This window comes from Sphaerodactylus townsendi, linkage group LG08 (genome assembly GCF_021028975.2).
Source record: "Sphaerodactylus townsendi isolate TG3544 linkage group LG08, MPM_Stown_v2.3, whole genome shotgun sequence".
Lineage (NCBI taxonomy): Eukaryota > Metazoa > Chordata > Lepidosauria > Squamata > Sphaerodactylidae > Sphaerodactylus > Sphaerodactylus townsendi.
Window position 1 is genome coordinate 39,783,245 of NC_059432.1, and position 13,598 is coordinate 39,796,842.

At 41.3% G+C, this 13,598-nt stretch overlaps 1 protein-coding gene across 3 annotated transcripts in view; it reads right to left on the reverse strand.

Moving 5' to 3' along the window:
• Positions 1–556: 556 nt before the first annotated feature.
• DPYSL4 (dihydropyrimidinase like 4) overlaps positions 557–13,598 on the reverse strand; it is a 34,966-nt gene continuing 21,924 nt past the window's right edge. For 2 of the 3 annotated variants that reach the window (XM_048505215.1, XM_048505217.1), the window contains exons 10-14: positions 12,077–12,218; positions 10,322–10,492; positions 8,954–9,133; positions 4,816–4,987; positions 557–2,456 (exon numbers count right to left, since the gene is read on the reverse strand). In XM_048505215.1, the coding sequence (XP_048361172.1) occupies positions 2,365–2,456; positions 4,816–4,987; positions 8,954–9,133; positions 10,322–10,492; positions 12,077–12,218 (757 nt within the window). In that variant the 3' untranslated portion in view covers positions 557–2,364. The remainder of the gene's footprint in view (positions 2,457–4,815; positions 4,988–8,953; positions 9,134–10,321; positions 10,493–12,076; positions 12,219–13,598) is intronic. The other variant, XM_048505216.1, reaches the window with a different exon arrangement.

Sequence of the window (13,598 nt, forward strand, 5' to 3'; positions counted from 1 at the left end):
CCCTGGCCAGAGCGACGGCTGAAGCGATGGAGGCAAGGAGGTGTGTCCCCTTCCCTCCTCAGAACGATGAAAGGCAGGGAAAAGGTAGGCAGCTGTACGGGAGCGTCATGGGAATACGCCGGTTTCCACCCGCTGCTGTTCGCTCAGCAACGGGTGGCAACTGGTGTATTAAAAAAAACTCGCCCCCCGAGGTAGTTTCGGAAGCGGCGGCTTCACGCCACTTCAGGGGAGCCAGGACGGCGCTGCTGCAATGCAGCAGCGCCTCCTGTGCGAACAGTGCCCCAGGGACTGTTTTTTTCCCATCCCTGGAGCGCTGTTGTTTTCCTGTGCGGAAACCGCCTTAGAATTTGGCTTTACATTATAAGTCATGACATAAAAACATTTCTCAAAAGACATTCAGCAGGGATGCAAAATATAATCTGGAGGAATTTTTAAGGCTTTGCAGTCTAGAAACTGTTTAGCTTGACATCATATGGTGTTGTTTCATACTGAAAGTGCAGTAGTTAACTTTGAGTGATTGGTTGGACAATAAAAAGTGAAGTCAAGGACACTTATCTGGCTTTATCATTTAACCAATTTCCGAAAAACTTTATTGAATGTAAGTAATGAAAAGGGGGGAAAAAAAACCAAAGCAACAAGAACAAAAAAAGAGTTATTTTGTATAGTCAGTCACATGCATAGTTTTATGGAAATGATATGGAATATATAAGATCACTTTTGCTGTACATAGCTTTAAATATAATAAACCTGTTATACACTTTGTAAAAAGTTCACTGTATGAAAACAGCCTCCAAATGAACCCACTGCCTGGTTTATAAGAAGGCTTACACTTGGTAACTGGAAAAAAAACCTGTATAAATAATCGCTTTTAAAAATCCAAGACTAATAAAAAGACTAAAAACACACTGGCACTTCCACAATTGTGTCAGGTTTCAGAAATTCAGCTATCCCCCCAAGTCTAGATGTGTTTTTATACCCGCTCTAAAGCGACACTATGACATCTAATTCCATGAACATTTAGACAACACTTTGTATTTGTTATATCCATGCTGCCACAATGATATTGCATGAGAATGGTTCCTAAACATGTTCAAGGATTTAACAGTGAGATCTTACAGACATAATCAAAGTCTGGCATAAGCCACTGGTGGCTTAGAATATCATTACTGGTAAACTGCAACTCTCAGATTTAGAGCATGAGTCTCAAATAGGGATCTATATGTATGAGCACTAGAAGCAAAGGAAGATGTTGGCAGCGGGCGCAGACTAAAAGCTTCAGCATGATTATTGTGAACCATGATTTGCTGCCATAAATCTGGTTAAGATCTCAAATGTAGAGTGAAAAAGTAGCTCAGCTTGCTGAGTTAAGTCCTGCCCCTAACAGTGAGATCTCTTGTCATCTTGCAAGCAGAGTCTGAAGAGATGACTGTCTCAACCAAGGTCTGTCTAGCGCAAATGGATCACTTGAACCATGACTACCTCATACCATCATTTGAAAAATCCTTTCCAAAAGCTGCTTTCATATCCCAGCTTGTAATTAACCCCCAACCATGGTTTATTCAGTTTTTTAGAGAACACCATGGTGAAGGACACTAAATAAAAGCTACTATTATGCTGGCAGATGGGAGAACAGTGTTCAGTGTTGGATTAATTTTAGTAAAAAGAAAAGCCTAGAATATATGTTTAAAAAGACACGGGTTTATTCCCCAGTATTCCTCATTATCATACTGATGGACACGAATCCCAAATCTATATTCAGTTATGCTGTTGTTGTAATACATAGCTAGCCGTTCTGAATGCAATTTAAAAATACTAGAATTTCACACCTTTGCATGCTTGTCTCTGAAAATTTGCTAAAAATTGGAGGATTTACCTATAGTATTTAAGGAGATCTATACACTGGGGAAGGATGTACTTATTTTCTACAGAGGAGAAGGGGTGGGAAATTTTATCCTGAGTAAGAAGGCAAATTATTTTCCTATTCTGGTGTTGTACACTTCCATCCCAGCCCTTTAATCTGGCAGTGTAAAATATCCATAATATTATGTAAAAGTTCTCCTTTCTTTTGCTAATTGTAGTTTACAAAGCAAGACGATCTTGGGTAGTGTAACAAGGCAGGATATTTAAGAATACAACATCTGTCATTTAAAAGTAACGTAAATGCAGCTCTCCAGTGGTACCCAGGGAGCAAAACCAGCCACAGTTAAGCACCTTTAAGCCCCACTGGAAAATATGGCCAAAGATTTAAGCATATGCTTAACTCTCCCATGGAAACCAGTGGGACTTAACTGTTGAAGTATGGCTGAACCACACCCACAGAGTTAGCTTTAGTGTTATGTGGAAAGACTATTCGGTTTTGAAACATTAAGACAGAGATGTAATATTGGAACGTCCACCTGGGGGTGCAATGATTTTCTGTGCCGTGCGCCTTGCAATGTGGTCATCTGCTTGAGATCCTAGAAGAAATGACACATAGTTGCAAGTAAGTACATTAACAAATGCCATTAATACAATGCCGTCTTGTTTTTACAAAAAAGGCTCACCTGTTTGGATAACCAGATTGTATGATAAAAAGGAGGTCTGTTTAGTTACACTTATGGTGGCAAATAAAACTGAACAAATTGAAGTATCGTTATTATTGCAGAATTTAACACACTAATGCCATGAGTCATTTTACCCAATACAACTAAAACAGGATTCTTTGGAAACTAAGACATGAGATTCTGATAAAACAGATTAAATTTTACAGTTCAAAGGGAATTGAAAACACAAGGTAAATTCTAGCTAAAGCTAAAAAAAATTAGGAATCACATTAATATCAGTGAGTGAGATTTATCACAGGCACAATGCCCTCTCCTCAAACTGAATTTAACCGGCTGGATCAAATGCGCAGGTATTGTAGAAGAGATCTATTATTAATCTATAGATTATACACTTCTGTAGATGCATGCTTGAATTGAGTGAAAATGAAACATTTCCCCAAATCAATTACAATGTGAGGAAACGTGTAATGACGAACTTGGTCAATTCAAAGAAAAAAAAAGATATATCCTTCCATAAAAACAACTCCTTTGGGCTAATAATAGTTAAATTTTGAATCATGTCAGATTAATATTCAATTCAGGGGACAATCCCATGTACTTCCCTGAACCAGAATTACTCTTTATGAGTCCTCTCCTAGGGCCAAGTAGAGCATTTATTTATTTTTATTTCATTGGATTTAATATCCTGTTTTTCCCAACCTGATGGCCAGGCTCAGAGCAGCTATCAAAACGTGGCAATACTTTGTCTGCTGACCATGTTCTTTATGTGGAATCTGCAACATCTGACCAGATACAGTTTCAGGCTGCATCCTGCCTTAGCATTTCACACTGGTAGCAGAAGGGACTGTTCCCAATGTTTTCAGCTATGGCAAGTGAGTAATGCACACAGGTTTGCTCATGTTATTGGTTCCTGGCAGAATGATTCTCACATACTGAGGCTCATCTGCAAAAAAAGGGGTCTTCAGTGTTAACACAATTGCATGACATTCCTCCTTCCATGGTGGTGATCTTCAGCAGCTGTCACATAGCCAAGTGAACGTTTTAATTTGTCAGTGAAGGGCAAAGGAAAATCAAGACAGCTGGACTTCCCCTTGTACCAGTGGAATGTTGCATGTATGAAATATGACTTGATCCAAAAAACAAGGGCAAATACATGACCAGCTGAGCTAGCCTGCATGTTGAATGTGTAGCTAATTTGGCCCTGAAGCATACTGAACTAACATCACCATCATAAGAACATTTTCCTAGGCATCAACCCCAAATGAATAGACTTGAGCAGGATTCTGAGGAGAGCTGCTTAGAGCTACTCTGAAAGGAGATCAACTCAGGGAATACTAAAACATCACACAAGCTAACACAAGCTGCTGATTAGCTTACATGGGTGCAAATGTTGGTGCAACAGCTGTATTTACCTCTGCTATCACCCCCAGGAATGGGCTGCCAAAGTGCTAGAGACAGGCTCCATCTAACAAAAGATTCTGAGCAGCTACATTGCCATGCAAAATCAAATGTGCAAGAACAGCTTTGTTCTGCTAGGAATGTTTGCAGTTGGATTCAGATATTACCATTCAAATGTTATATTTTGTAACTGGCTAATTGATCAACTGAATAGTTCTATCGCAGTTGCAATCCCCCTTCAAGGAAGACTATAAATAATTTTTTTAAAAATAAATCACATACATTCAGACACACACATGGAAATATTCTTGATGTATAGGAGACTTGGTAAAAAAAATTATCCCCTCTGCTTCAATTCTGTGAAGATCCTCTATGGAATATCAAGAATGTCAAGAAGCTGTATCCTGGTTCCACCTAAACAGAGTTCACTATAGCATTGGGCTGTTATTACTCTGGCAACAAAATGCAGATCTTCTCTGGGGCATGTATTTATTTATGAAAAATTCTACACTGTCTCACTGGACAGCCTGGTCAAGGCAACTTACAAAATAAAACAAAAAACTGTAAGAGTGGTTAACAATTAAATGTCCTGTGTTAAAAACTCAAGCCAGAGCATTAAAACATTGAGCAGCTTAAAGTAAGGCTCATTCCGCACATGCAGAATAATGCACTTTCAAACTGCTTTCAGTGCTCTTTGAAGCTGTGCGGAATGGCAAAATCCACTTGCAAACAGTTGTGAAAGTGGTATGAAAACGCATTATTTTGCGTGTGTGGGAAGGGGCCTGAGTCTCAAAAAACAGTTCAGCAGGGAACTGTTCTTTTTATGCCTCTTTGTACTCTTCATGCACCTCAACTGGCAACTTAATTTTCTTACCAGACAAGCTGAAGCCTGACTGATGTAGGTTACGCATCGGAGGAACTGTTATCTTGCCTGAACAAGGAGCTATTCTTGAGGTAGGAGCTGGAGCCACAGCTTTAGCTGTTACAATGACATCGTGAACCGGTCCGTCATAAAGCCCACGAGGAACACCATGGATTTCTGCAAGCTGTGAAACATTAACAGGAAGAACTACTGTTCAGCATATGTTTCTCCAGAGTTCCCTGAAAGGTACTCACAAGTATGCATTTCAGGACTGCCACTAAAAAAATGTTATTTGACAACAGACAAATGGTTCTGGTGGGTTTTCCGGGCTGTGTGGCCGTGGTCTGGTGGATCTTGTTTAAACATTCCTTTAACAGGTCACAGCTCAATGGAACTGGTGATGATGCAATTCCAAAGTCCTCAACCTTCAACAAACTGGTTGGAGCCATCAAAATCACTGAGAAGAAGGGAACTAGTAAAACTCTGTGGTCACATAATTTACTTTCATGTGATCTTTGGGTTGGATCTTGAACAAAAAGGAAAGACAGGATATAAATGTTTTAATAAAGGTGGTGTGAGGGGGCACCTACAGGAAATTTTGCATGGAAGCCCACTGTGGCTTTCAGAAACCCTAGCAGTTAGACATCTTCTCTTGTGTCAGATCTTCTTTTCTCTCCCCTTCACACCAACCTACATATTTTGTCTTAAATGCCAAATAAAGGTTGTTGTTGTTTTGTGGTAGCTCTGCCCCCATGAGTAGGCCGGAATCAAGCAGCCATATTGGTGGGGCTAACCATGTAGGCCTTTCCCATCCAATCCATTTCTCTCTTCTGGCAAGATGCAGAGTGAATGTTCTATGCGTGGTCGCATTCACATAGTTGCACCATCTCATATGCCTCCCAGTAGCATGGGATACCATTTCTTGGTGTGTGAAGGGGAATCTACACAGGTGCAAATACATCATCATATTTTGCTATTCAGCAATGCATAAAACCAAATTCATGGTCAAAGACAGGCGCTGTTTAGCTTTGGGCTTGTGAACAGAGATGATGTCACCAGAGATCTGAAAGAATAAATGGTTTTCATGCGGAAAGGACATTTCTGTTTCATTGTTTACTAGGCACACTGATGATGCACTTGAAGGCTGTCACAAAGAGGCCAAATATTTTCCAGTACTTCCAGTAAACATGTTTGCTTTCCAAGAAGCTGCTGCTATACACAGGAGCAAAAAAGAGAATCCAGGCCATCTGACTTAAGTGCCCAGAGTATCAAATGCGAATGCCCAAAAGAATTAATATCACAAGCCATCAGCCCTGATCTGAAGCCCAATTACAAATGAAGAGGAGGCTAACAAACCTCCAGATCAGCAGAAGTGAAAATGTATACTTTTGGAGGACTACATTCATGGGATGATTTAAAATGACAGCGTGTGTTTCGTCATTCAAATGTAACTCAGTTTGATTAGCAGCAAATAGCCCATGGAACTTAGAGCTTATCAGCTGGAATCCCACCCAGTTTCACTCCTCCCAATGTGTACAAAACACAAGACAAGGTCAACAGAACAGATAAATCTGAGGGCAGGAATGGGTGTCTGGTGTTCCCCATGAATTAAAAAAGGTGGCAGCTTTCTAGGTAACCTAGCAGAAAAACAAAAGATTGTGCATGGAGTAGGAGAATTATGCAAAAAATAAAGGGATGATCCCACTCCCTGCAACATTTTGTCTCCTGCAACATCCGCTTGTTTCATATGACCTGCTTCATGCATGGGAGTCCCCTACTATTAACATGCCCACCTGCACAGAGTTATGCTCCTGGGAGGATCTTGTGTACCTTGAGTTAATGTTGTTAACTGATTCATGTGGCCAAAAAACAATGATAGTGCAGCCCATGGAAGAAGTGATTTTTAAATGCTTGTAAACATGAACATTGATCAACTGCATGCAAAGGGTATACTACTGAGCTATGGAAACTGTTGCCATCTCCAACAACAACCACTTCTCACTCTGAGGAGAAAACAGAGCCTTCTGAAAAAAAGGAGGGAAACTCTGTTTTTGAGGGATGGATTTTAAATCATACAGGCACTACCCTTTTCTGACAATCAGTCACACCCTGGTACTTGTTAAAGTTTAAGACAAAACTAAATTTTATTTACAGACTGTTTTAGCTTCTCAGATGGAACAGAGAGGTTTCAAAAGCATTTTTGGTTTCTTAGGTAGATATTTCTTTCTCAGATGTTACAGTACAGTTTTCAGAACAGACTTATTCCGCTCACGGGGTGCCTCTTGAGGGAAAAGTTTCTACCTGCAATCAAGCACACTCCTAGTTCACCCGCCCTTTATCACCAAAAGGGAATGGTCGCTGACTTTAGGAGGGCCCCCATGTGAAGTTTCCCTAATTCAGAGATCCAGGCTCTCTAGCCTATAACAACCACTGTTTCCTCCCTGACAGTCTGAGATTCAAGGAATCTGGCTACCTAGCCTTCCTCTTTCTGTCTCTCACTGGCCTCACTGCCACTAGACACAATCTCCAGACTGAAGGATCTGTGGGCTGACACGATCTGTGTCTGACTCCTCAAAACTGTTTCTCTCTCTACACAGTCTCCATTCCCCATCAAAAAACAAAAAACTGTCAGGCTTCTTCCTGCTCTTATAGCAGCCAGAGCACCCTATCTGTGGCTGCCAGCTATAACATCTCAGCCCAGCCAATCAGGTTTGGATTGGCTAACTGCCATAAGAGCCTAATCCGTCACACCATCCAACCTGTATTGAACTTCATTCTGACTAAAATGCTATCACTTCTGCCTGCCTAAGTAAGGGCTCTTCAGTGATTTGTACAAGCAAGCAACAATACCCAAATCAACCTTATCTGCTACTTATCCATACATAATATACATGCATTGTGTAGAAAGTTCCTTCCAACTGAAGTGATAATGCACCTGTGCAGCAAACACCACTGAATCAAACATAATACAGTCAGTGTACAGGGCTTTCATTTTTGGGGCCATGAATCAGCACTAAATTACAAGAACCTGCTCAAAAATGCAGCAATTATATTCTGTTTTAGAATGTTTAGAAATGGTTGCTTCTCACTGCACAGTTTCAAAGGCATCATCACTCCGTCATGAGGAATGAATGCTGAAGCTCATTCTTGGAAATGCCAGTTATCCTAGATCTGCCTGTACAGATCTAGGGCAGAATAGGACTTATTGACACTGAATTAATCTGATGGCATTTTTTTCTATATGTCCCCCTCTGGCCAAATTCCAAGACAGTGAACCAATTTGTCTGTACAAAGTATGCTAAGCAATGGCAAATAATGGTAGTTTGAATGGTAGAACAGATGCCACCTTCCCCCCCCCCCATTAAGTGACACAGAATTATAAGTTATTGAGGGGGGGAAATGAACATTTGACACAGGTCTGCCATTTCCTTTGGCAGCGCTCTAATGTCTACTTCCATTTTTAGTGAGGTATAAGTTCTACTGAAATCAGATGTTGGGGTATAAGTGACATCAAATTGTATTACCTATTCCTGCCCCAGGGACCCTTTTTCATGGCAGTATTGTCCATTGTTCGTTTCAGATCACACATAAGAGACATTAGAAATTAATTAAACATCTACAGCAATCTAGTATTAGGACTTGCTCACACAGCTAGGAGGTATATGTTTAGGAGCAGAGAAAGACTATAAAATAAGCAATGCTCACTTTCTGCCATTAACTATTTCCCCCTAAATTTTATATTAAGACCCCAGTTTCACTATAAAGCATAAAATGCTCATTTTGATAAGATGGTGTTGACCAAAACAACAAGTTTTTTTCCCCAAGTACAACAAGAATTATTGCCTTATAACTTCCAAACTTAAGGGTAGTACTGAAAATGTGGGTAGGCCAGGCTCATGTTCATAATTATCAGAACATGTGATATGTCATGTTAAATCTCCTTTGTTGGAACTACACAAACTAACCTTGGTAAACATATCTCCTACCGGCTTACTTCTAGAAAACCCAGCAAATTAGCAAATCTAACCATCATGGCCAGTTTGTCCCAGATCTGAAATTCTGACAGACCATTTGTAGTTAAAACTGCATTAGAATTCAAAAGATTATTTAAGCAGGTGGATTTGATTTTCATGTAACAAAACATTCTCACCCTGTTTCTCGCTTTTATTCTTTTGTAGACAAAATCAGGGAATGTCTTTCGAGGAATGAAACGGCCAACACCTTGGCTGACAAACAGATTTCCATCTTCCAACACAACCTTTCCTTGGCTTATAACCACAGTAGGGACACCGTGACATTCTGTTCCTTCAAATATATTGTACTCCACATTCTGGGAAAAGCAACACGGGAGATGTTCATTTGTTTCATGGTTTAAGGTAAAAAATGGTACATGCCCTCAGGTGTAACCAGTGCAGACTTAATAAGGAATGCACAGATGCTGAAGTTTGGGCACAGTCTCATGAGTGGAGAACATGCATGTAAAGTGACAACTACATAAACACACATAGGGTGTTGTATATATCATCCAGTCAGTTTGCTATAGTGGTAGTTACTTCCATCCCTGGCATGAGGTCTATATTTCAAGGAGACTAATGATTTGCCCATTCCTCTCACAGTGGCTCTTCCAAATGGGACAGGTGCCACATTGGGTAACAGTGCTAAGAAGAGCCACAGATGGCATGTGAAAGAGGTACATGTGGTTCCTGAGTCACCAAATATCACTGAGTGTCTATGTGTCTAGTGAGCTATGGCTATTGTCTGGCCAACATATGGAATTTAAATGAACACTATGCATATTACCTGATTGGAATACAATTCAACTTGCATCAGTTCATAATCTCCAATACTGTCCCGTGATTATGCATAATGGCTAGACAATGAGCACAGCTGCTCTTCATCGGTGTTAATTTGTGCAAACTCTCCTTCAGTGGTGTTCATGCATTTTCACAAGTCTACTAATATTTAATCCAACATACACATTACTAGAAATCTATATAGTTATTGGCTGATTAATCTGAATAATCAGGTTTTTAACTAGAAAAATCTCCTTTGATTGTCTGGAACTTGCCACATTGGGTCATTGGTTTGGTAATATGACTGGAAAATGAGCTTAAATTATTCCAAGACCCTCAAAGTAATGAAGTATAATGAATCCATTTCAGCCATGGGGCATGAGAGATGGCATGCAAGGGAGGGGAGGGAGGGTTGCCTACCATGCAATGTGGCCAGACCCAGTGGCCAAAAACAATCAATACAGACATAATTTTCTTAGGAAAAGAATGTGGTAGGGTGGAGAAAGTTGAAGACAGGACAGATAAAGGTAGTTTGGCTGGTCGGTAGTAAGGAGAAAAGGAAGCAGGAAAAGGGAAGCGGCTATAGGGGTTTTCAGGTAAGAGGAAAAGAGAATTGTGGGGAGGGGAAGATGAAATGCCTTCTGCAAGTCCTTGTGGGTCCCCTACTTGTAACTTTTAAATGGTGAAATATCTGATGGTGAAGGCAGGGGAAATATTTTTTTTACCAAGTTATGAGTTTTTGCAGAAATGATCTTTGTAGCTTTTGGATTCCAAATAATCAAATCAGCATCAGAACCAACAGCAATCCGTCCTTTCCTGGGGTAAAAGTTGAAAATCTTTGCTGCATTCGTACTGGTCACAGCTACAAATTCATTTTCGTCCATCTTTCCTGTTGCCTGAAAATTAGAGAACAGGGACTTGAGAAAGTAAAAACCAAGAAGAATGTGTTCCAGATCACAAGCCCAACTTATTTGTTCTGTATCATGTTCTTAAATCACATGTTCTAGGTCACAGTCCCAAGTTACGCAAGGTAACAGGTTACGCAAGGCTCAACAGGTCTGGATTGTGCGCCGCAAGAACATATACTGCAGTGCTGTCCTTGGCAGACATGCAGGATTCTTCGACAGATGATTCAGAGTGAAAAGAGTTCCCAGTCAGATGTAATGTGACATCAGGGTTTATTTTAACTATGGTTAGTCTATGAAATCAAAAATTCAGCTTGCAGTGATCGTTCAACTCCTCAACAAATGCCAGGTTTCATCTTTTTTGCTCTTTCTCCTGCAGAAATCCAGCTGGTATCTCAGCTGGCACTGTTGTGAGGGTGAACAAGCCATGATTAAGCCAGGAGGTCTGCCTTCAAATACCATGCAAAACCAGTTATATGACTGATATGTCAACTTCAAACCATGGTTTCAGAACCTGATTTGAACTACTCTAATTCAGGGGTGGGCAGAAGGTCACTGGGGAGTGAACCAGTCAGTGAACCAGTCTAGATGGCACACCCCTCCCCCCCATCACACACACCTTTGCTCTGGATGGGAAAATAAAAGCATCAGCACCTTTTCTCATCTGCCTATCCTCCTCCTCCTTTATGTAAGGTACACACGTATAGTTCCACTCAGGTTGGGAAAGGAGTATCTTATTGACTCACTCCTCCTGAATCAAAGCTGCTATACTATAGTGGTGAAGCATATTTTTCTTTCCACTGCAGGCAAATTACAATTTTGGATGGATGGTGTTTTGTTTTGGGAAAACAGCAGAGGCAAGGTTTCCCCAGTCGAGCATTGCAGACCTGCTTTGAAATGCTGTGATTTTTGTATCAGCCTCCGTTCGGTGACTGACTCCACCCACCCAGCCTCCATTTTTCAGATTGATAGCTCCCAAAGCACTTGGGGGAAATTAAGTAAGACCCAAAAACCTCCCTCACTGTAAAAGTAGAGTGGCCTATGTTTAAACAGTCATGGTACTTGTAATAACAATAGTCCATTATTTTGCATGTCACATGAGCATTTAGATCAGTGATGGGGAACCTTTTCGAGGCCGAGTGCCCAAATTGCAACCCAAAACCCACTTATTTATTGCAAAGTGCCAATGCGGCAATTTAACCTGAATAACCTCCTCAAGCAGGGGTCAGCCTGCTGTAGCCTCCAGCAAGTCCCACATGTGCCACTTTGCGCCTCTCTAGCATCTCTGCCGCCTCTGCCCCACCCCACCCCCAGGCAGCAGCCACCTGGAACACAGGCACCAGGTCTGTCAGCCGAGTCCTCCCTGCACGCACATCAAGTCCAGCGGCCCAAGCCAGCCTAGATGTGGGGGGGGGGCAATTCCCCCCCACATGATGAACTCTGTGCATGCGTGCCCACAGAGAGAGTTCTGAGTGCCACCTCTGGCACCCGTGCCATAGGTTTGCCACCACTGATTTAGATGAGGAATGTTCTTCAGCTACACATTTGTAATGGACTAAATTTTGTTGAACTCACCACACATTTTTCCCATATGATGGACATTCTCTCTTCAGTGCCATTTGTTCCTTCTGGGATGAGGGTGAAATTATCCTTTCCCACTGCCTTCTGTGCTGTGGTGAAGGTGCAGTGAGAACTCCCTACCACTTGGAGGTCCCCACTGATTAAAACAAACAATCCATTAGAATCAATAAGGCTTGTGCCGAGCCACAAATTCTGAAAGTTGCTTTCACCACTTCTTGGAAGTAAGATGCGACAGTGATTCAATATTCAAAAATGTTTGTACAGTTTATAGGAGAAGGCAATGGAGTCCGTGCTATGAGAAATAGGCTGCCAAGTCTATATTCATAATCCACTCTGACTCCGTCACTTTCATCGTTGTGTAGACTTAAGCAATGCAATGTGACAATGCAAAGTGACAAGGTGAATGTCATAGCGCTTTAAAATCTGAAAAGGATTAAAAAGTAGCCCGTGCCTGTAAGGGCTGCCATCCAAAGAAGGGTGAAGAGAAAGCTGCAAGAGAAGCCGCATTTTTAACTGAACTGGCCACAGTGCCAAAAGTCCATTGGTGCCTTAAAGACTAACAGCATTTATTTCAAAATGAGCTTCCATGAGTCACAGCTCACTTCTTTTGATACCTGAGGAAGCCTGCAATGACTCATGAAGGTTCATACTGACATAAATGTCGAAAGGCTTTAAAGTGACTGTGACGATCATCCTTAAAAGCCCCACCTCTCCTCCAGGGCTCGGAACCAATCCTTGCGATTTAGAACTCATGCAAATCCAGGTGTTTGTCAACCAATCAGAGCCTATGGAAATCCACTGGACAGGAGGGGGATGAGCCAGCTTCAGTGAAGAAAACCTCCCCACCCCACCCTCTGGACAGGGATTTCTTTGAACACTTTTCTAGGCTGATCCATAAGCAGCTTGTGTTTTCAGCTGTCAGTGAGTTGGATCTCATGACAACACTTTACTATTGTACGACTGTTTAACTTAGCAGAACACACAATAAAAATCCATATTTTTGATATACCAAAATGTGCCACTTTGATTAAAACTACAACATTAGAAAAATGTGTTAGTGTTGTGGTCAACAGGCCAGTGTGATACAGTGGTCACAAGCAAGTAGACTCTAATCTGCTCAACCAGGTTTGATTCCCCACTCCTCCACATGAAGCCTGCTGAATGTCCTTGGGCTAGTCACAGTTTTGTTTGAGTGCTCTCAGCCCCACCTACCTCATAAAGTGTCTGTTGTGAGGAGAGAAAGGGAAGGAGTTTGTAAACTGCTTTGAGACTCCTTAAAAGTAGAGAAAAGTGGGGTATAAATCCAGACTTTTCTTCTTCTACAGCTAGCTTGAGACAAGGTGCCTGGGAGGGGGAGGGGAAACTGGCTGAGTTGGCAGGGATTATGTTTGCCATCTGCTTTTGTATAATTCTGCAGCGTATTATATTATTGGCGTTGATAGTACTGTTGATTTAATTTTTGTATGGTTTTATTTTAAAATGTTTTTGTGGGTTGTATTTATTGAAAGTTGTGACC